General features: G+C 47.9%; 2 protein-coding genes across 3 annotated transcripts in view; one reads left to right on the plus strand and one right to left on the minus strand.

The window, feature by feature from the left end:
- Positions 1 to 558, minus strand: part of PRR11 (proline rich 11) — a 61,948-nt gene extending 61,390 nt beyond the window's left edge. For both annotated transcript variants that reach the window (XM_088449531.1, XM_088449529.1), the window contains exon 1: positions 389 to 558. The gene's annotated coding sequence lies outside the window, so the exon portion shown is untranslated. The remainder of the gene's footprint in view (positions 1 to 388) is intronic.
- On the plus strand, positions 78 to 26,478 carry SKA2 (spindle and kinetochore associated complex subunit 2). Its single transcript, XM_088449533.1, has 5 exons — positions 78 to 262; positions 4,884 to 4,973; positions 5,164 to 5,340; positions 13,745 to 13,830; positions 25,913 to 26,478. The coding sequence occupies exons 1-4, from the start codon at positions 230 to 232 to the stop codon at positions 13,823 to 13,825; spliced, it is 381 nt and encodes a 126-aa protein (XP_088305659.1). The 5' UTR covers positions 78 to 229; the 3' UTR covers positions 13,826 to 13,830; positions 25,913 to 26,478.

Consider the following 26,478-nt stretch of genomic DNA (forward strand, 5'->3'; position numbering starts at 1 on the left):
CATCACAGGACCGCTCCTGGGCCAATCCCTCTGCGCAGCTTATAAAGCGTTTACATTGAACGTTGACCAATGAGCCTTCTGGCCTCGTTCGTCGCCGACCAATCAGGGCTCTGCTTCAACTGACAGCTGCCCTATCAGCATCGCGGGCAATCTGCATCCCGTCTCCTGCAGGCAGGCCCCTCCCCGCCCCGTACTCCCGGGTCCGCCTGAGGAATGTAAACTATTCAACATGGAGACAGCAGTCACTAAGCTGGAGGCGCTGGTAAGGCGGCGGCGGCGGCGGCGGGGGTGTGCGCGGGGCGCAGCCGCCCATCCTGCCCGGAGAGCGACATCCGCCTTAGGCCCAGGAGTGGGGGGGTTGTGTGGTGACCACCGAACAAATAATCACCCGGCCTCAGCCACCTCGTCGTCCGTCTTTTCCCCGGGAGATGGCGGCCTGCCTGTCTTCCACTACGTGCAGATAGGAGCTGAGCAGCGGGTGCGCCGTACACCCACTGGGGAGGAGCGGGGCTGGGAAATGGCGGGAGCCGGGGACGCCCCCTGTCCCTGCTGCTCCATCCGCCCCCATCCCCGCTATATGTTACCCGGTATCCGCTGCTCCTTTCCCGCCCGCTTTCTCCTCCTATTCCCTCATTAGTCCGATTATTCTCATTCTATCCCCTAATAATTCCCCGCGTCATGGGGCTCCGGGGCTGCTGACCTGTATTCTCCGCTCCATCGCTACCTGCCCCCCGCCCTACGGTCCCCTCCCCAGTGTGGCTGTGTTATTATTATGCCTATGGCCGCACGGGTACACGGTGTGTGCTGTACAGCGGGGTGGTCTGTTCACCGTGTCTCTGACCACATCTCCGGTAACGGGCTCCTACCCAGCCATCACCCTGTTCTATGGTCATACAGGAGGGTCATGTGTATGGTTAGGAAGCCGGATGGGAGACGTGTATACGGTATAATAATCCCCCCGCCTGCAGCTTACACTTAGCTCTTTTATAATGTGCAGATATACATTTGTCAGATCCTGGGACAACTGCCCCCTTGGTGCTGCCCTTCTAGTCCAGCCATTAGGTGGCGCCCTTCCCGCTGTTACTGTACCTGTTAGGCCCCCTCAGAAAGTGTAATTGTGACAGTATTATGAGCTGTAGCTTTCAGTTATGGGGAAGTCAGTGATGCCAAGCTGGTTAGTATTGGATGGAGGAAATATATGCATATACAGGGCTGCAGCTGCTGCTCATATCTCATTGCTATACTGACTGACTTCATTGCCTCTGCTTCCTGACCAAATGCAGCAATCTGGCTGCTTGCATTACATAATGAAGATAAAACTACTTATTAAATTATATGGGAGCAGAAGAAGACTAGGCAGTTTTTATTTACTTCAGTGTTTCTTAGAGGTATTGAATCTTAATTAACCTTGGTTTGAGTTGATCAAATCTTGGAGATATTATAAAGGCCCCCATACATGGTGCGATATAGCAGCCGAACCGACAGATTGGTACAATATCGCATGATATCAGCCAGTGCGCTCTCCATTGGGATCACACCTCCACATCTTACTGCATATTCACTTGATCATGGGATGCGATGTACGATCCCATGAAGCGCTATGTGGGTGGGGAAGGGGGGTGTCGGCATATCGGGCGGGCGGCCACCCAATCGCTCCTTGTGTGGGAACCGCCCGATATGTAGGCCGTCGGATGGCAAGTCAAATCGCAAAGTGCATATTTAACAGACTGCTAGATAAATGAGCTAGAAGCTGGGCAACTTCGCCATTTTTTTTCTCTCCAAGATTTGAGATATCTCCCCTTATTTAATGATTCCTCTTAAGAATAAGAGAACATTTTTTACTCCGTTCATTTACTTGTGATCTTTCCCCGTTTAGCAGGACATCTAACATTTCTTTCAATTTTTCAGGCATTATGAAAAATGTTATTGCTTTTGGGGGCATATGTATCAAAGCTTGATGTGAGATATATATCACCAACCAATCAGCTTCTAACTTACATTTTGCAGGCTGTTTTTAAGAAATGATAGTTTGGAGCTGATTGGTTGGTGATATATATTTCACAATTTTATCTCACATCAAGCTTTGATACATATGCCCCTCAATGTGCTGAAGTAATAGATTTCATGATAGTTACCACCTTTGGAGATACTTTGGGTCCCTAGTGTACAAGAGATCTAGCACAGCAGATCTAAGGAGCAGAAATATCAAGCTGTGGAAAAGTTGTCCATAGCAACCAATCAGCTGTGAGGTAGCATTTATTAAGTACATTCAATATAATGATAGGTAGAAGCTGGTTGCTATGGGCAACTTCATGCTTTTCACAGCTTGATAAATCTGCTCCTAAAGATTTTGATTAGGGGTCATGGTTATATGCGAGTGTCAGGACATTGCTAAAGAGAGTGATGAAAGAACTTGCCACCATAGCACTATTAAGCTGGGTACACTATACCATGTAACAAATGATGTGACGGTCGTCCCAATTTCATTACATCCCAAAATACACAGTATAGAGTGTACACACACTATACAATCTTTCGAACAACTGCATGATATATTGTGGATAGTATTCAGTTCATTGTTTCTCCTGTACACACACTATGTAGTCATGTAGAACAGTGGCAAACTTCAGAGGTATGATTTTCCAATATATTTTGTGGTACTGTGTGCACACTACACAATGTGCACCACATCATTCATTGCATCGTCCCATCTGACGTGCAGCACAGATGAATGATGCAATTAACGACAACCGGGAACAATTGATTGAGCATACGTACTATACGATGTATATAATATAGTCACGATCTACATCAGATCGATATTTTGGACGATAGATCTTATAGTGTGTACCCAGCTTTATTAGGAAGCTATGGTATTTTGAGTTTGTGAAGTGGGGAAACACCTTTTAATACTCTGCTTACAGATTGATGTAACAGGAAAATATCTCACTAATACCCCTTTTACATCGGAGCTAAAATCTGGGTTATTGCAGGGTTAACCCAGGCAGCTCCTTGGTGTAAAAGGGGAGAGGGTTGGATCGCCGGGTCGAGTGACCCGGCAATCCAACCCAGGTAAATAGCAGGGTTTAACAAGGGTGTAGCCCGTGAAACCCTGCTGTGTGTATGGCGCACTCCGGGTCTTGATGACCTGCAGTGCGCCGCAAGCCGGCCGATTGGTCCGGCTTCAGTGGCGCTTGGAGATGACGTCATCGCCAAGCGTCCACTTTCACGCCGGAAAAGCCGGGTCTATGCAGACCCGACTGCGGTGTGAGCGGCGCCAACTCGGGAATATCCCGAGTCGGCGCCGGCTACATTCCGGGTCTGATCCGGATATGGTGGAAAAGGGGTAATACAGGTCTTTCGTTGTCCGCTAGTCTGTAATAATGCAGGTTCATATGAATATGACCTTTGCAAGACGTTACTCTGTAAATTAGTAAAAGAACTCATCATGAAAATAATAGTTGTGTGTGATAACTAGTACTTTCTTATTTTTCACATGTGACTAGTTAATAACTTGCTTAGGGCAAGGATTTACTTAAAGTGTAATGTTCTACCTGCTAGTTAGACTCATGCTCTCCTCCATCCTGTTCAGTCAGATTGAAGGTTGAGGGTGCACAAACATGGCTGGTTAGCTTGCCAAGTAGAAGCAAAGATGCTGGTGAATATTACACTTTAATTAAATCACTCTCATTTATCTGTAAAGAGCTTTATGTATTTCTCTGTTTTAGGATGGATGTGCTCTGTGCTGTCCTTCATTTCCAATACATGCCTCTGCTTCTTAATCTCATTATGTACTATGTGAATAGCTACTATATTTTCTATGTTGTAAGCTTGACACATTGGAGATCTAAGTTTTTGACTGGTGCAGGTTTGTTGGGTAAAACAATTATGCCTCCTACTTCATAAGAATGTGCAAGTCATTTTGGATAATTAAAATATTCACAGTCTATTATGTGATAATGAAAAAGAGTTGTTTCTCTACCTGCAGATGAAATGTGCTTTAAATGAACTTGGCCGTTAATATATATTTTAGCGGAAGAATTCTGGGGTAGTGTTTCAGCATGCCCATTTGTATATACACAATCCTTCCATAATCTGTTATTACAGTCCTGTTACATTAATTATTTTGTTATAATAATTTCTTTAGTGTTTCTTGTTTTGGAGAAAAAAAACTTAAGTAATGAAAGGACCAGAATGTTGCAGACATTTATTTGCTTGGCAGAAGTAGGGGAAAGGTTTATGTGCTTAGAAAATACAATTTTCAAACCTAGTTGGATATAGGCAGTAATACTTTTTATATGTAGTGGATGTTTAGTTTTACATATTAACTAACAAACACCTTTTAAGTTTTGCATTTTTAATTTTCTTCAAAAACTCCTCCTTTATCGGTGCTCCACTAAAACCTCTGTTCAGAATCCTGTCCAGAGCCCTTTTTATGTTGTACTACTAGTGACCACACACGAAAAGCAGTGCAATGTTAAAAGGGCATCGGCCAGTGACCCAAGCCACGCTGTGGATGGACATCAAGGCTGTTTTCCTTGTCAGCGGACTATCTTCTAAAATCACACTGCTTTTTCTGCTAATAATTGCTCTGACTTTATTGCACTACTGTACTATACAGCTAGCAGTGCAATAGTATTGTCAAAGCATTTGGAAGCAGAGAACACCTGCATACTGTACGTCAAGTAAATATTGGAGACACTATTGGCTACAGAGTGAAGTTGGAAAAAAGGGATTTTAACTCAGTATAAATTATGGTGTTACCACTATAGTTGTACAGTCTAAAATATAATTTACTGCTCATTTTACGTTCAACCTTCTTTTTTTTTTTTTTTTTAGACCTTTAAAAGTCGGCAAAATGTAATCTAAAATCTGTATTTCAGTTCCAGAAAGCAGAGTCTGACTTGGATTACATCGAACAAAAATTAGAGTTTGAAATAAGGAAAAGCCTCCCAGAGGACTCATCACCACAGGTACTGATAGCTGTTAACAGAACACAAAACGCAAATTCTATATGTTATACGTACCTTGTATGACTTATTGTTTCTTTTTGTTTTTGAACGTTTTAATCTTTAATGCTAGTTTTTACTGTAAATGTTAAAACAATTGGCACAGTAACAAGCATTTGTATACCTAAATATTGTTAATGATATTTCATTTTAGGAAAATCCCACCAAATTGCTGGAGCAGTTGGCGAGTGTCAAGTCACGGTTTAAGTCTTTGTCATCACAATTGGATAAGATTGCTGCAGACCAGCAAAAGTCAGTTGATCGTATTCAGACAACTATTGCAAACACACTGAAAATGGTGCAGCATTTACAACAACAAACAGATTTTCAGGTACAACTTTCTTACATACATAATATCTTCAGATCACTGCATCTGACATTTTTTTGTTGGTATGGAAAATACCTTTTCTTAATCCGTGAATGTTTAACTTGGCAACACTCTTTCCTGATCCTAAATGTTTTGATCATGAATAGTTTCCCTATTTCTAATGTTGTAGGTGCCAGCAGGTGCATTGTTACAGATTTGAAGTCGGCTAATCCATAACTGGGCCAACCCATTATGCATACAATCATAGATGGTGTAGTTAGTGTGTCCTTCACAATCTGATGCTTCATTGCAAGCACTGACCACACCCTTTTGTCAACCGCTGCTTTATTCTTAAAGCCAAACCCATCATCCACTTTTCTACTTCAGGGTCCATAGGGTATCCACAGGATACCTTGGGTATAGGTGTGACGTCAGTCGCAGGGCACCAAAGAGTTAAGCTTTCAGCCTCCCAGGATGCACTAGGTCCCCCTCCTATACCCCGCCCCCGGGCCAAGGCACCTCAGTTTAGTTTGGTGCCCGGCCGGAGTCGGGTGCACCTGTTGGAGTGGGGGCTAGAAGAGCCCCTGAAGCTTATTCTTCATGCAGCTGTGGCTGCACAACTGGATGTACAGCATGGACAGTCAGTCCTGACGTCCATGCTGTCTTCCCTACACCCCGCCGGTACCAGAACGCCGGTACTGATCCGGGGATGCTGGTGGGCGTCTGGGGTCACAGCTAGCGGTGACCCCAGATGCTCCAGACCATGGCCGGATTCAAGGGGGACAGAGGTAAGCAGCGGGGTCCCGCGGTGGGTCCCCGCTGATCACATGGTCCTAAGTCCCCAGGCAGGGGGCTCCCTGGGGACTGGCTGCAGCGTGGAGCCAGGCGACCAACCTGCGCTTCCACTACCCCCTGGGACAGCGGACCGCAGCAGAGCGGTAGCGCTGCGGCGTCCCAGGGGTTAAATGCATGCCAGGGGAGCGCGCCTTCCCTGTCTCACAGCCGGCGCCTCCCCCGCTGCACACAGCCCTCTCTGCATGCTGCCGACTGGTCCTGTGGCAGCGCTCCTCCCCCAGGCCAGCCTCCTCTCTGCTCCTCGGCGGCCATCTTCTCCAGAACGCATGGTGAACGCTGCTGGAAGCGCTGGACGGAAGCATCGTGGTCTGGGTCCCCCCGCATACCTCTCCTCCGCTGTGGTCAGGTCTGTGTATGCAGCGCTGTGTCCTACCAGGCCCTGTGTCTGTGTAGTTGAGTGATCAGCGCTGTTAGTGCAGGAATTGTTATTTCTCTGCATTGTATGTGACTGTGCTAGCGCTGCTGCCTGTAATCTTTTCTTCATCTAAACTGTCAGCTTTATTACTGTCCCTGTTCTTTCTGCTAAAGCCCTTGCGGTGCGGTGCTGCAGGGTGGTCTCTCGCCTATTTAATACTTACTTGGTGAGAGAGGTCACATACGTGGTGCCATCATGTCTGAAAGTGATTTTCCCCTCCGGCTACAGTGTACCACGTGCAAAGTACCGTTAGCGGAGGGGGAGGGTAGCGCGGAGGGCCTTTGCCGGCAGTGTTTGTCCATGGCGCGGCCTATTACGGTTACAGCACCGGTACAGGAGCCGCCCTGGGCTTGTTTCGCTCAGGCGTTAACAGCTTTAGTGGGCCAGTTAGCTCCGCAGCCCGCGTTTACTCCGATGGGTTTGTCCCAGCAGTCTGTGGTGTCGTCACCCATGCAGGGGTTCCCACGACAATTGGTGGTACCCCACAGTCTCCCTATTTCCCCGCTCCCGGGTTCTCAGGAGCCAGCGTGGGTTAACTCCCTGACGAGTTCTGTACAGCACTTGTCGGATGTGTTGCAAGGGGAGTCTGTGATGCGGTCTCATAAAAGGCCGGTGGCGTCTCTGTCCGCTCCTTATGAGGATGACGAAGGGACGTCTGATGATGGGGAGATTCTAGATCCTTACGATCAGGAACCTCTCCATACTAAGGACGCTGATGCTAAGTCCAAAGTATATATTCCTGGACTTATTCGGGCGGTCCGCACAGCCTTGGTGATTGAGGACGAAGTTCTCCCAGCGGCTAAATCTAAGTATGCCTTTTTCAAAGATGTGAAGGGCGATGCCACAGTCTTTCCTCTTTCGGGTCAGTTGGTGGACCATTTAGAGGAGGCGTGGAAACAACCTGGCAAAAGATACCAGCCGCAGAGACGCCTGGCGGTGGCTTATCCGTTCGCGGATAATTATTTTGCGAAGTGGGAATCCCCTCCACAGGTGGATTCTCACGTGACCCGTCTTGTCCGTAGTGCCACATTGCCGATGCCATCCATGTCCTCCCTTAAGGATGCTACGGACCGCAAGGTAGAAATCTGCCTGAAGTCCGCTTATTCCCTTGCAGGGGGGGCAGCACGGCCGGCTATGGCCATTTGCTGGGTTGCCAGAGCGATGGAGCGCTGGGCGGATTCATTAGAGGCTTCTTTTGAATCCGACTGTCCGGCCGATCAGGCGGAGTTGATTGGCAATCTCCGTGATTCGGCCACCTACATCAACGAGGCGGCTCTAGACATTAGTACTCTGGTGTCTAGAATTTCTTCAGCAGCGGTAGCTGCTCGTCGCACCTTGTGGCTGCGATCCTGGAAGGCGGACGCAGATTCCAAGAAAGGTCTGGAAGCGTTGCCGTTTACCGGAGAAGTTCTCTTCGGTCCGGATCTGGATAAGATTGTGGCCACGCTGGCGGCAGCCAAATCTGCCTGTCTCCCGTCGGCCGCTGCTCCTTCTGGTTCGGGACCATCGTCCTTTCGGTCATCTAGGGCCCAGGGCAGGCCCAAACCACAGTCGTTTCCTCGACAGGCTGACCCTAAGAAATCGGTCAAGCCCCGGAAGCAGGCATGGAGTACCAGACGTCCGGCCCCCAAGCCAGATGACAAGCCTGCGGCCTGACGGTCCGGGCCTCCCTTTGGGGGATCCCAGGGTGGGAGGCCGCCTGCTACAGTTCGCCCAGTGTTGGTCGACCACTACGACAGACACTTGGGTTCTGGAGGTGGTTTCTCACGGATACGCCCTCTCCTTCCGGCACAGACCCCCGGCTCGCTTCTTCACCACGGGTCTCCCATCAGACCGGAACAAGGCTACGGAGCTGCGGAAGGTATTGCACACTATGCTCCAGGCTGGAGTTATAGTGGCGGTTCCATTCTCCCAGAGGGGCCAGGGTTTCTATTCAAATCTATTTTTGGTACAGAAACCCAATGGGTCATATCGTCCGATTCTCAACCTCAAAGCACTCAACAAGTCTTTGCGGGTCCCGAAGTTTCGGATGGAGACCCTACGGTCCATCATTCTGGCGCTGGAACCTGGGGACTACTTGGTGTCATTGGACATACAGGACGCTTACCTGCATGTCCCTATTCTTTGGCGCCATCAACAGTTCCTCAGGTTCGCAATCAGCAGCGACCACTTCCAGTTTCGGGCGTTACCTTTTGGCCTGGCAACAGCACCACGTGTTTTCACCAAGGTGATGGCGGTCATGGCGGCTTCTCTGCGGCTGCAGGGAGTCCGCATGTTGCCGTATTTGGACGACCTGTTATTGGTGGCAGGATCTCCAGAGCTCCTGTTACGCCACTTGGACCTGACCATTGCACTGCTGCAACGGCACGGCTGGCTAATCAACTGCCAGAAGTCCACTCTAATCCCGTCTCGGAGGATTCTGCATCTTGGAGCCTTATTGGACTCGGGACAGCAAAGGATCTTCGTGACGGAGGACAAGATCTCTGCTTTACAGTCAAGGGTGCGCAGTTGTCTGCACAGCCGCCGGGTGTCCTTACACTCGGCGATGAGGTTACTGGGCTCCATGGTGTCGGTGTTCGACATGGTGGAATACGCCCAGTTTCACTCCAGATCTCTGCAGCACCTGATCCTGTCCAAGTGGAACGGGCTGACTCAGTCTCTGAAGTCCCAGACGATTGTGCTCACCCAGGAGGTTCGCCTGTCCCTTACGTGGTGGTTACAGACGACCCACCTCAACAAGGGACGTCCGTTCTGGGTTCCAAATTGGGTCCTGTTGACAACGGACGCCAGTCTTCGGGGCTGGGGAGCAGTTTCGGGTCCACACTTGTTCCAGGGCAGGTGGACGCCGACAGAAGCGGAGCTTCCAATAAATATCTTGGAACTCCGTGCGGTCTTCAATGCTCTCCAGCAGGCACAGCGGTTTCTCCAGGGTCGCCCGGTGCAGGTCCAGTCGGACAACGCTACCACCGTGGCCTACATAAACAGGCAAGGAGGAACTCGCAGTCGGGCGGCTCTCGTAGAGGTCTCTCGGATCCTGGTTTGGGCGGAGCGCAATCTTCCGGCCATATCAGCGGTCTTCATCCCGGGAGTGCTCAATTGGGAGGTGGACTTTCTAAGTCGCCAGGACGTTCATCCGGGGGAATGGTCCCTGCACCCGGACGTTTTTCAACTACTGGTGGACAGGTGGGGTCTTCCAGAAATCGACCTCATGGCGTCCCGGCACAACAACAAGTTGCCGGTGTACGGGTCTCGCACAAGAGACGAAGGGGCGTCTCTGGTGGATGCTCTGTCCGTCCGGTGGACGTTCCGGTTCGCATACCTGTTCCCTCCGGTCTCCCTTCTTCCACGGGTAATCCGGAAATTCAAACAGGAAGGAGGGACGCTCCTGTTGATAGCTCCCGCGTGGCCCAGACGGCACTGGTTCTCAGACCTTCAGGGTCTGTCCGTGGACATTCCTCTGCGGTTGCCGCTACGACCGGACCTTCTGTCTCAGGGTCCTTGCCTTCACCCGGACCTGACTCGGCTGTCTTTGACGGCGTGGCTGTTGAGACGGCCATGCTGAGGTCCCGGGGGTTTTCCAGCTCTGTGGTGCGTACCATGTTGCGAGCTCGGAAACCGTCTTCCGCGAGGATATACCATCGCGTGTGGCATACGTTCTTCCAGTGGTGTCGACCGAGAGGTTATGCACCGCGGGAGTTTCGTCTGTCTCGGATTCTCGCCTTCCTGCAAGCGGGACTAGATCATGGGCTTCGCCTTGCTTCTTTGAAGGTACAGGTTTCGGCCCTATCTGTCTGGTTTCACCGTAGGATTGCTACAATCCCGGATGTGCGCACCTTTATGCAGGGTGTTCTCCGCATTCAGCCGCCCTTTGTTCCACCTGTGGCGCCTTGGGATTTGGCTGTGGTCCTGAGGGCTCTCCAAGGACCGCCGTTTGAACCACTGGGCTCAGTGGATCTTAAATGGCTAACAGCTAAGACTGTTTTCCTTCTGGCCATTGCTTCGGCCAGACGTGTTTCTGAGTTAGGGGCTCTTTCTTGTAGACCCCCTTTCTTGGTTTTTTATGGGAACAGGGCAGTGCTCCGCACTCGGCCCGAGTTTCTTCCCAAAGTTGTTTCCCAGTTTCATATTAACGAGGAAATAGTTGTTCCGGCCTTTAACTCACCGGGTCTTTCCGTGGGTGAGGCCTCTTTGGATGTTGTGCGGGCCTTAAGGACTTATGTTGACCGCACTTCTTCGTTTAGGAAGTCGGACGCTTTGTTTGTCCTCTTTGGCTTCCGTAAAAAGGGTTGGCCTGCTTCAAAGCAAACTTTGGCAGCCTGGATCCGTATGGCTATTTCTGAAGCTTATCTTCATGAAGGCCTACCGGTCCCTCCTTCTCTGAAGGCTCATTCCACTAGGTCTGTGGGTCCTTCGTGGGCAGCTCGACGTGGTGCCTCGGCAGTTCAGATCTGCAAGGCTGCTACGTGGTCTTCTGTCCATACCTTCGTGAGGTATTACAGGTTTGACACCTTCGCCTCTCAGGATGCTTCCTTCGGGCGGCGGATTCTCCTTTCTGCACAGGAGCGTCCCCACCCTTAAAGGATACTGCTTTGGGACATCCCCAAGGTATCCTGTGGATACCCTATGGACCCTGAAGTAGAAAATATGAGATATGGTAAGAACTTACCCTTGTTATCTCTATTTCTACGAAGTCCATAGGGTTCCACAGGACTCCCGCCCTGTCGCACCTGTGCTGCAGATGGGCTTTGCTCTGGTCACCGGTTTTCCGTCTCCCTCTGGTGAGAATGTGATTCTTGTATGTGTCCAGATCTTTGTTCTCTCTCTTCCTTCTCCTCCTCCGGCCTATGGCTTGGTAACTAACTGAGGTGCCTTGGCCCGGGGGCGGGGTATAGGAGGGGGACCTAGTGCATCCTGGGAGGCTGAAAGCTTAACTCTTTGGTGCCCTGCGACTGACGTCACACCTATACCCAAGGTATCCTGTGGAACCCTATGGACTTCGTAGAAATAGAGATAACAAGGGTAAGTTCTTACCATATCTCATATTTTTTCCTCCTTCCATTACCTGAAGCAAGGAGGTGTGTTGTTCTGTAAGGTCACAGCTCCGGGGAACTGAGTAGTAGAGCTGTGGGAGTTTCCAGTGTGGGCAAGGAAGAGTTTAATTTAACAACACCTTAAGATGTGCTACCGCTACTCCTGCCATGTTGAGTCCCAGGGGGCTGCTACATGTTGCCATTTTCCATCCTACATCCCCCATCATAAAAGGGGAGCTGGAGGACTTATCACAAGCTTTATGTGCTACAGGAAGTTGGGGACCCAGTTTTTAAAACTCAGTGGTTCCTGCAGGACGCAATGTGTGTCCTGTGTGCAGCGCCACAGCAGCCAATTGCCGCCGCCGGCATCTTCTCAACCAATAGCCGCCAGTGGATTTTCCTCACTACAGCTCCCAGAATCTCCCTGGTGCTTGCAGCTCCTCCTCCCTCTGTGTCCGCCTTCTGCAGCTTCTGCTGCCCTCTCCTCACTCCCTTTAGAGTCTTAGACAGACTAAAAAAATATTAAACTGCGCTGGTAGATACACAATTAGCAATTGATAATAAAATATATTGTTTATTATATACTGATAATTTTTTATCCAATGCGGTACCATATTAAGATGAATAAAAAAGACAATATACCGTACTGATCATAAAATGACATATACAAATATTGTATTGATACATTCAGAGTTTGATCTCTTCATAAATCCATTCTGAATCAGAAAGCTCCCATACAATGTATATCTATTATTGCGCTCGCTTCAATTGAACGCAAATGAAATAGCGCCGGGAGGGAGCTCCTGGAGCTATTCAATTCAGTGCGCTGTTAGGTCAGAGGATGCCAGTTCTCCCGCCCCTCTCGCCTTAAACAGGGTGTTTAGTAGCAAGAATGGGCATTCTCTGACTAAACTGCCCGGCGCAGTGCTGTTTCTGCCGCTTTAAGGGCAGAACACAGCATCGCACCTGTACTTTTGTCGTATTTCTGCTCGCACCCCTGGAGCAGATGAAGTTCCTGTCTGGCCCTCAGGTACACACTGTGCTAGTGGAGAGAAGTGCCCTGGCCGGCTGTGTGGCCCCTGTCCCTGGTATCGCTGGTCGACTGGTGGCCCCCGTCACTTGTGTTATTGGCCCCCTTTGTAACCCTATCGCTGTTGTCGCTTGCTGGCTGTGTGGCTCCTGTCCCTGGTGTTACTGGCTGGCTCTGTTTTCCCTGTCACTGATCAGCTGTGTGGCCTCTTCCATCCTCATATTACTGGCCAGCTGTGCACCAAAAATCCTGACTGTGTAACTGTGTTTAACCTCCTTGACTGTGTAACTGTGTGCATTCCTTCACTAGCCTCGACTGTGTAGCTGTGCGTATTTCCCATTTACCCTATCAACTGTGTGCACCCCCCACCTTACCCCCAGCACTGCCTGTGTCTAGCCTCCTCCTTGCCCCCAATATCTACCCTACCCTTAGTACTGCCTGCCCCTAACCTCTTCCTTGCCCACAGTTCTGCCTCAACTGCTATCTACCCTTGTCCCCTTCCTACCCCCAGCACTACCTGTCCCTACCCCCTCCTTGCCCCCAGCACTGTTGCAACTACTGTCTGCATTTTCCCCTCCCTACCCCAGCTCTGCCTGCTCTAACTCTCCTCTAGCCCCAGCTCTGCCTGCTCTAACTCTCCTCTAACCCCAGCTCTACCCCAACTTCTCCCTGCCTTTATCCCCAGCTCTACCCCAACTGCTACCTGCCCCTAGCACTGTCCCTACTGCTGCCTGTCCTCACCCCCCCCATAAATATGTTATGGGACCCAAAAACAGAAGAACCAAATTTTTTATTTCGCTCAGCATGATCACTGCTCTTGCCCCTACACACCACTCTGCCACAATTGTAACTTGACAAACTTAATTGATTTTCTTGTTCTGTGTTACTTTCTCTTGTGTTCTGACAAGTAAGGAGGTGGGTGGGGCAGGTTGATGGCGGCTGCATTTACACCTTCTCCTAGGATGTAATGTGATTTTCTAGCCATTGATACCTTTTATACATGGTAGCCATTTCTGTAAAACAAGTTGCCAGCTATGTTGACTGTATTTTACACATTGAATGTACTGCATGAGAATGTTCCTCTACATATATACGCAGGTACCCCCATTCTCTGAGGAGGAACTTCGTGCACTCCAACAGTTTGAAACCCTGGCATTGAAGGGCATAAACTTACAGTGAACAAGGTAAAGTACTTCAGGTTTCTTTATGATTCAAAATGAACTTTATTTCTCCAGTCCACTAACCATACATGTCAGATTATGCAAAAGAGCTCTTAATTATTCTCATATACATTTCTAATGGTGTATAGCAACTAAAGATAACATAGGTAAAGTTTTGAGCATGGGGGAATGTCTAACACCAAGTTTACATCAAGCTTCCTGTCTGGAAGTCTGGTGAAAGACACTGCATGGTCCTCTTCAGAGTCTAAAATACCTGAAATGAAAGTTAACTTGTATTTAACTATATCCTAATTTTCCTTTAAAATACTCTTCAACTTCTCACAGGGAGAGTTTATTAAAATGTGTATTAAATTAAGTGCATACATTTTTGTAGCATTGGTTCATCCCTTTACATGTTATTGTTCTAGAGCTACCTGTGAAAACCGGCTTCTGCCAGTTTTTATGTGTAAAATCAATACAAACAAACATTTGAGGACAAAAAAACATTTGTTTTGACTGAGTTATCTGTACTTTAACCAAATCGATCTAATGCAGCAAGTGAAATCTGTAAACTCAACTGTCTCATCCTATGTTAGTCTAAAAAGTGAAATGTCAGTATATATAGTAAGGTGGGAAAACCACTGTGTGCATGTGGTGAAAGACTGGTGTCAGATGTTGCAAGCACGATCGGCATCTGAGCGTTTCACTACACATGCTTTAGCACTTGGGCGATTGCAACCTGTAGCATGTGCCACCATCATTATACCTCTCCAGCTGTCAGTGATTCCCTGGCAGTCCAGAGTCACTGTCAAGAACCAGCAGAATGATGCAAAGAGCTTAAGTTGGAATGTCCCAAATTTCAAGATATTTGGTTGGATGTACTTCTAACTGCATTCCAAATAAAAATGAGGTTTAAGTAGTAGACATTTTGAAACTACAGCAATTGTAGTTTGTTTCCAATGCTACAGGGCAAGTAACCAGGGACTAGAGCAATTGTCTGTTTTGGTCGGAACTCAGTTCAGCAGTGTCTTACCGTGGTGCCCGTCTGCACACGTATTAGCCAATTACGGTAGCCCTGGCATTTCAAATTTTCGGGCACGCCTCTATGGGTAAATTGTATCCACCATCGAGAATTGACTTTCCCCCTTTGGAATGGGATAAAGCGTGCGATGTTCATTTATGGGCTTAATATTCTTTATTCCGTTTGTGAAATGCAGAATGAAAAATAATGCATTGCTATTAGTTATGTGAAAGAAGGATCATACAAGCATGCAAAATATATTGTATTTGTGTAAAACAACACTTCATAAAAAGAGTTCAGCACTTTGTTCAGGTAGTGGACATGGAAACCGCAATTGTAAAGTCCCTTAATAGAGTGTTTGGTCTCCACGTAAGGTCGGTAAGAGTCATGCTATTCAGTTCACCAATGTCTGAGGTGCTGGCTTATGGTGGTGGAAATCACTGTCTCAGACATCATCCCAGAATCTCCCATAAATGCTCAATTGGGTTAATTCACAATTTAGGAGCATATAACTTCCATCAAGTCTACACATTTGTATCCCTAAGTCCTCAGATTGTTTTAAATTCCTTTTTTAGATTTTTTCTTAATTTTTAACTGGATTTGCTCCATACACTCAATGATGTCATTAGTGTCTACCACTCCTGCTAGCGCTTCATATGCAGAATTTAAGGGTGAGACTGCATTTATTATTAGTTTAGAACATACTGCTTTCCCTTGTTTTACACTTTCAGCAATATACCACACCCCCCCCCATATATATTTTTTTAATCATTATCTATTCATCCCCTCATATTTAGTACAACCATTTCCGCATTTTACACTTCTCCCTACCTGCATTTTACACCACATTTACTAAAAAAAGAATGTATTTTTACTTCAGGTTCGATAGGGGGTCCACAGGGTAGACCATGGGGTATAGCTGGATCTGGATCCATGGGCACCATGCAGTTAAAGCTTTTGCTGCTCCCAGGATGCACTGGGTCCATCCTCCTCTATACCCCGCCCCAGCCACAGGCCCATCTGTTTTAGTTGGTGCCCGGCCGGAGTCGGGTCACCCTAGCGCAGGGGGGGCTGCTAAGCTTATTTTTAGAGTTTTTGTTTTTTATTTTTTTTATGGACTCTTTAGAGCGGCAGCATCAGACTGTCCATTGGACATTCAAGCTGCCGCTCCTTCACCCCGCTGGCATCGCGACGCCAGTACAGATCTGGGGATCGCGGCGGGGCCCCAGAGTCTGTACTAGCACGGGCTCTCCCTCGACTGCTGCCGAAGCACCGGGGATCAGGTAAGCTGCGGGCTACTGCTTGCGGTGACCCATGTGTACAAAATTAATCGCATGCCTCCGGTCTCTGGGGGACAGACCGGAGGTGCTAGCAAGTGGTGGCGGGCTCCCCCTCTCTGGAGGCATACCCCGCGGGAACACTGGACCACCAGGGCGTTATGCGGTAGTGGGAGCCAGCAACCCTGGGGTTAATTGGTAGCCAGGGGAGGCAGCCTTCCCTGTTTAGCGGCTCACGCCCTCAGCTCAGCGTGCTTTTCCGCTTAGGTCTGGCGACGCTTAGCTGCTTCCTCCTGCGGCCACTACTCCTCTGAGGTCTCCGGCGGCCATCTTTTCTCTGGTGGGCAGCGCAGAACTCGCAGGCAGTGTGCGGTCGGTCCCCCTGTGTACCTCTCCACAGCTAAATGTAAGTGTACACCGTGCTATAGCCCTCCCAGACACTGAATCTGGGCGGTTGATTGTAGTGACAAGGTGCAGTGAGTATTGACTTTCTGCATTGTATGTGACACTTGCTAGTGCTGACTGTCTGTGCTTTATTTCTCCTTACTGTCAGTCTTTAACTATCCCTTTCCTTCTCCTACAGTCCTGACAGGTATGTGTGGGAAGGGCTTTTCAAGGATCTCACTTGTATAAATTCATGTATTTGTGAAGTCGGTCACATACTGTGGTGTGCTACAGTGCCATATTTTTGGACTTGTGTGCTGCATACTAGTGGGTGCACCAGGAGTACTTTCTGAGCTCACCTGTTGTATTGATAGATAGAGATATATATATATATATATATATATATATGAGAGAGAGATCTCATCATCATCATATATGTGTGTGTGTGTGTGTGTGTATATATATGTGTGTGTGTGTGTGTGTATGTATATATATATATAATATATAATAAAATCTCTATCTATCTTTTATCATGTCTGAGGAAGTTGAGCCCTCTCTACGGCTCCCACTCTGCTCTCCTGCAGACGCTGTGCTGCAGGGGGAAATATGGAGGATTTATCACAGGATGGCCTGTGTATAAGGTGCCGTCAGATACCTGGTCCCTCTAACCCCCCAACTTCGGGCCAGGATCCCCCTTGGGCAGTGTTTTCTGTGGTGCTGATCTTCCCCATAGAGGGTTTCCCCAACCAGCCACCTCCCCCCCCCTTCTCTGGGTGTACCGCATCCGCACCGCCACCCCCACCCCCCCCCCCCTTCTCCGGGTGTACCCTGGGCCTCAGACTGTTCATCCATAAGCGGGGTTCCCTATGTATCTTCAGTCTCCTAAAATGACGCAGCAGTCAGTCATTCCCTTCCAGGGTCTCCCGCAAACTGGTCAACCACCTTGGGTGCAAGCTTTCTCCAATTCAGTCCAAAGTTTGGCAGCCTCGTCTTCCAAGCCATGTTGCGTAGTGACAAGCCTCAGAAGGCGTCAAAACACACGTCCTCGGATGAGGGAGAATTGCATGAGGACTCTGATTCGGATTCCCCTGCCCCGGAAGTAGAGCCGAAATCTTCCATTAATGTGCCAGCATAGATAGATATAGAGGATAATGCCCCTGCCCCTAAGTCCAAGTATCCAAATTTTAAACCGGCAAAAGTGACTTCGGCTGTTTTTCCTCTCTGACCAGCTGACTGATCATATGGCGGAGGCCTGGCAGTCGCCTAGTAAGAGGTTCCAGCCGTAGAAACGGTTAGCATCCAGTTACCCATTTCCTGCCAGTCATTGCATTAAGTGGGAAACCCCGCCTGCGGTGGATTTTTACGTTCGCTTGTTTAAAAGTGCCACCTTGCCTAATGCCGTCCATTTCATCCCAAAAATATCCATTTACTCTCTCTGGGGTGGTGGCCCGTCCGTCCATTGCCATCTCTTGGGTGGCTAAAGCCTTTGAGAGCTGGGCCAATTTACTGGAGGATACTTTTCCTGAGGACGCTCCGGAGGTACAGAGAGCCTTAGTTGGACATTATGAGGGATGCCGCTTCCTATATATGGGGAAGCGTCTTTGGATGCCAGTCTTCTGACTTCCAGGGTTTTGGCGGCAGCAGTCTCTGCTCGACGGTCTTTGTGGCTTCGTTCTTGGAGAGCAGATGCGGATTCCAAGAAGGGCCTGGAGGCCTTACCCTCTAATGGGGAGATTTTGTCTGGTCCTGACCTGGACAAAATTGTTGATACCATGGGAAAATCTAAGTCGACGTCTCAGCCTTTCGTTTTTTTTGGACCCAGGGTAAGTCCAAGGGTCAGTCCTTCCCCAGGCAATCGTCAAACAAGGCTGCCCCTAAGCCAAAGAAGCAGGCCAGGAGCACTAGACGTCCTGCTTCCAAGCCAGACGATAAGCCTCCAGCCTGATGGATCGGGCCTCTCTTTGGGGGATCCCAGAGTGGGGGGCCGACTTCTTCAATTCACCAAGTGTTTGTGCAATACCACCACGGATGCTTGGGTACTAGAAGTGGTCTCTCAGGGGTACGCCCTGTCCTTCCGTCACAGACCTTCCCAACAGTTCTTCTGCACGAGTCTTTCTCAGGACAAGACCAAGGCCTTGCAGATTCAGGAAGCCATGGAGTCCTTGCTGAAAGCAGGGGTTGTTGTTCCCGTTCCGCTTTCTCAATGCAGGACGTACTCCTCTCTGTTTCTGGTTCCGAAACCCAATGGGTCTCATCGGCCTATTCTCAACCTGAAATCGTTGAACAAGTTCCTCAGAGTTCCCACTTTCAGGATGGAAACTTTGTGTTCCATCATTCTGGCTATGGAACCGAAGGATTATATGGTCTCCCTGGACATCCAGGAATCTTGCCTCCATGTTCCTATAGCACCTTCACACCAGCGGTATCTGAGGTTTTCTATACACCAGCTTCACTTTCAGCTTCAAGCTCTGCCCTTTGGTCTTTCCATGGCTCCAAGGGTGTTCACCAAAGTTATGGCTGCCAATCTGCGCAGCCAGGGAATATGGCTTCTGCCGTATCTAGACAACCTCCTTTTGCTGGCAGGCTCGCCGGAGGTACTTCTGCAACATCTGCGCCTAACGATCGCTTGTCTGCAAGCGCACGGGTGGCTGATAAACTGGAAGAAGTCCTCCCTCATTCCGTCACACAGGATGGTTCATTTGGGAGTCCTTCTAGATTCTCGTCAGCAAAGGATCTTTCTTACTCCAGAAAAGATTTCCACTCTACAACTTCGAGTGAGCAGTTGTCTAAAGAGTTCCCAGGTGTCGGTTCACGTGGCATTGAGAGTTCTGGACTCCATGGTCTCAACATTCGACATGGTGGAGTATGCTCAGTTTCATTCAAGGCCCCTGCAGGGGCTGATTCTATCCAAGTGGAATGGGTTACCACACCGGGTCAGGACTCAGATGCTGGTGTTGTCTCCGGAGGTGCGCCTGTCACTGGCTTGGTGTCTTCATACATTTCATCTCGCCAAGGGCCGCCCCTTTTGTATCCCGGACTGGGTTCTGCTCACGACAGATGCCAGTCTCCGGGGTTGGGGGGGCAGTGGCTGGTCCACTTTCACTTCAGGGCTGTTGGACGGTGGAAGAAGCAGTTCTTCCCATCAATATTCTGGAACTTCGGGCTGTGTACAGGGCCTTCCAGTTGTCCGGTCACGCTCTTCAAGGAAAGGCAGTGCAAGTTTAGTCCAACAACACCACCACGGTGGCGTACATCAACCCTCAAGGGGGGACTCGCAGTCGAGCAGCAATGTCGGAAATGTCGCGCATACTGTCTTGGGCGGAGTGCCATCTTCCGGCCATCTCGGCAGTCTTCATTCCAGGAGTCCTTAATTGGGAGGTGGACCTCATGGCCTCCCGTCACAATCACAAACTGCCTGTGTACGGGTCCAGGACAAGAGACGCCGGCGCAAACCTGGTGGACGCGCTGTCAGTCAAATGGACATTTCAGCTGGCATATCTATTCCCTCCGATATCGCTGCTGCCTCAGGTCCTTCGGAAATTCAAACAGGACGGCGGCACGCTTCTGCTGGTAGCTCCGGCTTGGCCCAGGTGTCCCTGGTACTCCGATCTTCGGGGCCTATCCATCGACGTTCCGTTTCTTCTGCCTCAACGTCAGGACCTGTTGTCTCAGGGGCCCTGCCTTTACTCGGATCTGGGTCATCTGTCTTTGACGGCGTGGCTCTTGAGACATCCGTCTTAAGGTCCCGGGGTTTTTCCAGCTCAGTCATCAGCACAATGCTACAGGTGCGCAAGCCTGCTTCCGCCAGGATTTACCACAGAGTGTGGCATACTTATTTTCAATGGTGTGAGTCCTGAAACTACGATCCTCAAGCATTTTGTGTTTCTAGGATTTTGGCGTTCCTTCTGTCTGGATTGGACCTAGGTTTATGCCTCGCTTCTTTGAAGGTTCATGTGTCTGCACTTTGTGTGGTTCCAGCGTAGGATCGCTACTCTGCCTGATGTCCGCAACTTTTTCCTGGGTGTTCTCAGGATTCAGCCTACCTTTGTTCCACCAGTGGCTCCTTGGGATTTGGCAGTGGTGCTTCAGGCTCTGCAGGGTCCTCCATTTGAACCTCTTGAGTCGGTGGAACTACAGTTAAGACTGTTTGTATTTCTCCTGGCGATTGCTTCGGCCAGAAGAGTGTCAGAATTGGGCGCGCTTTCTTGCCATTCTCCTTTTTCTGATTTTTCACCGGGACAGGGCAGTGCTTCGCACCCGTCCGGGTTTTCTTCCTAAGGTGGTCTCTAAGCTCCACATTAATAAGGAAATGGTTGTGCCGGCATTTCAGTCACCTGATCTCTCGGCTGGTGAGGCTTCCTTAGATGTTGTCCGTGCTCTCAAAGTTTGTGGACCGGACTAGTTCCCTTCGGAAGTCTGATTCTTTGTTCGTCCTCTTTGGTTTTCACAAGAGGGGTTGGCCTGCCAACAAACAAACTTTGGCCCGTTGGCTTTGTTTGGTTATTTGTGAGGCTTATTCACAGGAGGGTTTACCTGTTCCGGCCTCTGTTAAGGCTCATTCCACTCAGTCTGTGGGTCCCTCGTGGGCTGCTGGCCGTGGCGCCTCAGCTGTTCAGCTGTGTAAGGCGGCCACCTGGTCTTCCATACAGACTTTTCTAAGGTTCTATGCGTTTGACACCTTCGCCTCTCAGGATGCATCCTTCGGGCGCCAGATTCTTCTTTCAGTGCAGGAGCATCCCTGCTCTTAGTTGTACTGCTTTGGGACATCCCCAAGGTCAACCCTGTGGGCCCCCTATGGAACCTGTAGAAAACAAGAGATATGGTAAGAACTTACCTTTGTTATCTCTGTTTCTACAAGGTCCACAGGGCGCCCGCCCAGACGCACCTGGCTTCATATGGGCTATGTGGCTGGTCACCGGTTTTCCGTCTCCCTTTCTGTGAGTATGGTTCTTGTGTGTTCCTGTCTTCCTTCTCTCTGTTTTTTCCTCCTCCGGCCATGGATACTTACCAACTGATGGGCTTGTGGCTGGGGTGGGGTATAGAGGAGGATGGACCCAGTGCATCCTGGGAGCAGCAAAAGCTTTAACTGCGTGGTGCCTGTGGATCCAGATCCAGCTACACCACAAGGTCAACCCTGTAGACCCTATGGACCTCGTAGAAACCGATAACAAAGGTAAGTTCTTACCATATCTCTTGTTGTATAGTTTATTGGAGTAGATGGAATATATAAACAGGAATGAGAAAATACGGTAACATATGCTATGAGTCAAAAAGTAATATAATGAAATACTGTCAGGTTTCGGCCTAGGATCGGCCGTTACTCACCACAACGTCGACTTCCCCTAACTTCTAGTGCAGTCAGACGTCAGGTGTGGTGGCCAGTGATGCGCTGAGGATTATGCTCTAGGTGCACTTGGACATCCATGTGCTGCTCCGTGACATGGTTACCGAGATTGCCATCATGGGCGCAGCTATGACAGTCTTCATCACCCGACTGACCCTTCGTCCAGTGGTTGTTGTCAGCTGACGTTGTCCTCCAATGCACTGCTACCTTGGGGTATATTACTGGGCTCTAGACAACAGGAAGTTTCCTGTACAACGTTGTTACTACTAGTGTTTGCTTGACGTCACTTTCGTTCCAGGTTCCTTTACTGTTCTACTCTCGAGTCATTTCTAGTCACTCTACTGTGCCAGTAGTGCATCTGATACCTTGCCCGCGTACTCTGTACATCCTCTGAGTAAAACCACAGTGTCACTCTCCTGTGCCAGCAGTGTGTCTGATACGTTGCCCGCATACTCAGTACAACATCATAGTTCAGAATCCTCGCTAGTGCTTCTTTCAGTACACTCGCTTGGGCCTTCGGTGTTCTCTCCATCCATTTCCCACCTGTATCGGATACTTGACCAAAGGGCTGCAACCTACTTTCTGGGTGCAGCTTAAAGCCATATCTTGGTTGGAGGGGTCACTAGTGAACACCTCCCAGCAGGTTAGACTCAGTGCCATTGGTCAGGTCTCGCCAACATCCGATACATGTGGATGAGGAGGTCGTACATCCAGGCCCTTGGCCTCCGATTTCTTCCCCAACCCCGGACCTCAGCTTTCAGCTCCTCAGTAGGAGATCCTCCCGAGCCAGTCGTGACAAATACATTTCACACAATAGAGCAGAGGTTCCCAAACGCGGTCCTCAAGGCTCCCCAACAGTTCAGGTTTTAGAGATATCCATGGTTGAGCACACGTGTTTAAATCAAATTGACTGAGGCACTAATTAAGTCACCTGTGGTCAACCATGGATATCTCTAAAACCTGAACTGTTGGGGAGCCTTGAGGACCGTGTTTGGGAACCTCTGCAATAGAGTAAATTAATAAGGCAATAGACCTTGATGGTAGGACCCTCCTCCCGCCCCACCCCATAAAACTACAAAAGCAAAGAAGTTGCTTACATGCCAGTTGTTAGGTCAGTGTCTAGGATGATTGGATGGTCGTCCATGCGTAGTCCAGTTTTGCATCACGTGGTATTTTTGAAGCAGAAATGAAGTTTGCATCAGATCATTGGAGGGAGAGAAGAAACATAATTCTCCCTGGTAGTAAAAAAATTGTCCATACTAGTTTTCCTATGCAGAGATTATTAACAAAAAGAGTGGGAGGAGGTGGACCATCCTGTATCCAGTACTGCAAGACACATTTACACCGTACTGCTGAGTCTAATAATAAAACATTCCGACATCCCGCAATGATACAGAGTGGGGTCGGGAATACCTAAGACCACTCATTCAGGGGTACGGGGAACACATTCCACCAAATGAGTGCGCTTATAGTTTTGCCGGAGACTGCTCGGAAAAGCACTTGTGAGCAGCCGGATGTGCACAAGCAGCAGCCGCACTGATTCAATTATTCAGTAGCCGGGACACACAGCCGCGGCGTCTGCACAGTGCCGCTAGCATCTCCCTACATCCAGCCATTGCCACCAGAAGGACATAGAGTGCTCAGTCCTTGGAAGTGGCCACGCGGTGTTATGGACTTGGCTGATATGAGAGTGGGGGAAATCCACATATAGCAGAGATTGCTATAAACATTATATTTATAGCAGTTACCTAAATATTATATTTATAGCAGACAGCTTGTTAGCAGTGTGCATGCTCACGTTATACTAGAACACTGGACTGACATTTTGCTACATTGTTACTAAATTACAGGACTTGTAACAAATTGTGGACTTGTTCACAAATAACACAGTATCTTATTGAGGAAACTGTATTATCAATCACTCAACATAGCAAAAGGGATTTAAAATTTGATTTTTTTTTTTATGTGAAGCATTTTTGCAGTATGTATTTGTATGCCAATTTATACGTTTAAACACCAATGGTATATATGAATAGATTTAAACTACTAAAATTGGTGTCTTATATGAAGATTGCTGCTATATACAGTGCATCTGGAAAGTATTCACAGCGCTTCATTTTTACCACATTTTGTTATGTTACAGCCTTATTCCAAAATGGAATAAATAAATTTTTGTCCTCAAAATTCTACACACAATACCCCATAATGACAACGTGTAAAAAGTTTTTTGTTTTGTTTTTTGAGATTTTTGCAAATTTAATTTAAAAAAAAAAAAAAAAAACAGAGGAAATCACATGTACTTAAGTATTCACAGCCTTTGCCATGAAGCTCAAAATGGAGCTCGGGTGCATCCTGTTTCCACTGATCATCCTTGAGATGTTCCTAAAGATTGTGGTAAATTCAGTTGTTTGAACATGATTTTGAAAGGCATACACCTGTCTATATAAGGTCCCATACTTGACAGTGCATGTCAGAGCACAAACCAAGCATGAAGTCCAAGGAATTGTCTCTAGACCTCCGAGACAGGATTGTCTCGAGGCACAAATCTGGGGAAGGGTACAGAAAAATATCTGCTGCTTTTGAAGGTCCCAATGAGCACAGTGCTCTCCATCATCCGTAAATGGAAGACGTTTGGAACCACCAGGACTCTTCCTAGAGTTGGACGGCTGTCTAAACTGAGCGATCGTGGGAGAAGGGCCCTAGTCAGGGAGGTGACCAATAACCCGATGGTCACTCTTTCAGAGCTACAGCATTCCTTCTGTGGAGAGAGGCGAACTTCCAGAAGGACAATCATCTCTGCAGCGATCCACCAATGAGACCTGTATAATAGAGTGGCCAGACGGAAGCCACTCCCTTTTAAAAAGCAAATGGCAGCCCGTCTGGATTTTGCCAAAATGCACCCGAAGGACTCTCAGACCATGAGAAACAAAATTCTCTGGTCTGATGAGACAAATATTGAACTCTTTGGTGTCACTGCCAGGCGTTATGTTTGGCGGAAACCAGGCACCGCTCATCACCAGGCCAATACCATCCCTACAATGAAGCATGGTGGTGGCAGCAGCATCATGCTGTGGGGACGTTTTTCAGCGGCAGGAACTGGGAGACCACTTAGGATAGAGGGAAAGATGAATGCAGCAATGTACAGAGACATCCTGGATTAAAACCTGCTCCAGAGCATTCTTGACCTCAAACTGGGCGACGGTTCATCTTTCAGCAGGACAACGACCCAAAGCACACAGCCAAGATATCAAGGGAGTGGCTTCAGGACAACTCTGTGAATGTCCTTGAGTGGCCCAGCCAGATCTCAGACTTGAATACAATTGAACATCTCTGGAGAGATCTGAAACTGGCTGTGCACCGACGCTTCCCATCCAACCTGATGGAGCTTGAAAGGTGCTGCAAAGAGGAATGGGTGAAACTGGCCAAAGATAGGTGTGCCAAGCTTGTGGCATCATTTTCTAAAAGACTTGAGGCTGTAATTGTTGGCAAAGGTGCATCAACAAAGTATTGAGCAAAGGCTGTGAATACTTATGTACATTTTTTAGTTTTTTGCAAATTTAATAAGAAGAAAAAAAATCTAAAAAAAAAAAACTTTTTACAAATTGTCATTATGGTATTGGGTGTAGAATTTTGAGGATAAAAATTAATTTATTCCATTTTGGAATAAGGCTGTAATATAACAAAATGTGGAAAAAGTGAATACTTTGTGGATGCACTGTTTCTGTGGTTGTTTTTTTTGCTTTTAACATATTTTGAGGTTTTCAATAAAACTATTATTGGTAAAATTGAACAAGCCTCCTATACATTAATAGAGAGCAAACTTTAATTTATTACATATGAGTATGAATGAAAAAGGAAATTGAATACCAGCGCAGTAATTACTTAGTAGCTTTTTTTTTTTTTTTATTCCCTTGGCAAACCCACATACAATACAAAAAAAAAGACTTCAGATTGTGGTTCTTTCTCTGTAAAGATCGATGATCTGTTCGAAAATGATGTCTGGGTGGGGTTGCCACCACATGAAACCAAGTATACATTGCTATGTTTGTTTGTAAATTAATTATTTCTCTTTATTTTTAGTGTTTTTAAGCCACAAGAAACACCAAAGATCACCGAGAAGGACAAAACTCTGTAGAACTGAATACTGTAAATGATCTGCACACGCTTCATTATGCAGTTACTACCCTTCGTAAAGGTCATGTGACAAAGAAATCTCACCATTGGCCATACCATTTCTATAGAGGACAACTATTCACTTCTATGACTTTTAAAGAAACAACGGCTTAAATTTCAATACACGTGTGTGGATTAATGCATTTGTTTATAAATGACAAGGAAATGACCAGCAAAAACATCAGTTTGTAAATGCAAGAGCTAGTTTAGCAATCTAATCTAAAGAAGGTTCATCATTCCAAGGCACAGGAGTGCTTTTTGTTCTTTCCTAATAAAGAAGTGTGGTGCTACAATTTTTTATTATAAAGAATATGGGGAAAAATGGGATTACGTTAACTATGCAAAATGTTTTTATATTAAAGACATTACTGTATCAAACTGAAGGTTTCCTTGAGTGAAGTATAACGCTTTTGCAGTTAAAAATAAAAAATAGCATAAACTCTTTTGGTATATAAGTAAAAATAAAAGAACAA

This window comes from Taudactylus pleione, unplaced genomic scaffold (assembly GCF_031769625.1).
Source record: "Taudactylus pleione unplaced genomic scaffold, aTauple2 ptg000487l, whole genome shotgun sequence".
NCBI lineage: Eukaryota > Metazoa > Chordata > Amphibia > Anura > Myobatrachidae > Taudactylus > Taudactylus pleione.

What these genes read in the sequence shown, in the direction of transcription:
- SKA2 (XM_088449533.1), top strand. Translation starts at nt 230, where the DNA reads ATGGAGACAGCAGTCACTAAGCTGGAGGCGCTG. An exon ending in TCACTAAGCTGGAGGCGCTG is followed by an intron (nt 263 to 4,883) that starts GTAAGGCGGCGG and finishes TCTGTATTTCAG; the next exon opens with TTCCAGAAAGCAGAGTCTGA. An exon ending in AACAACAAACAGATTTTCAG is followed by an intron (nt 5,341 to 13,744) that starts GTACAACTTTCT and finishes ATATATACGCAG; the next exon opens with GTACCCCCATTCTCTGAGGA.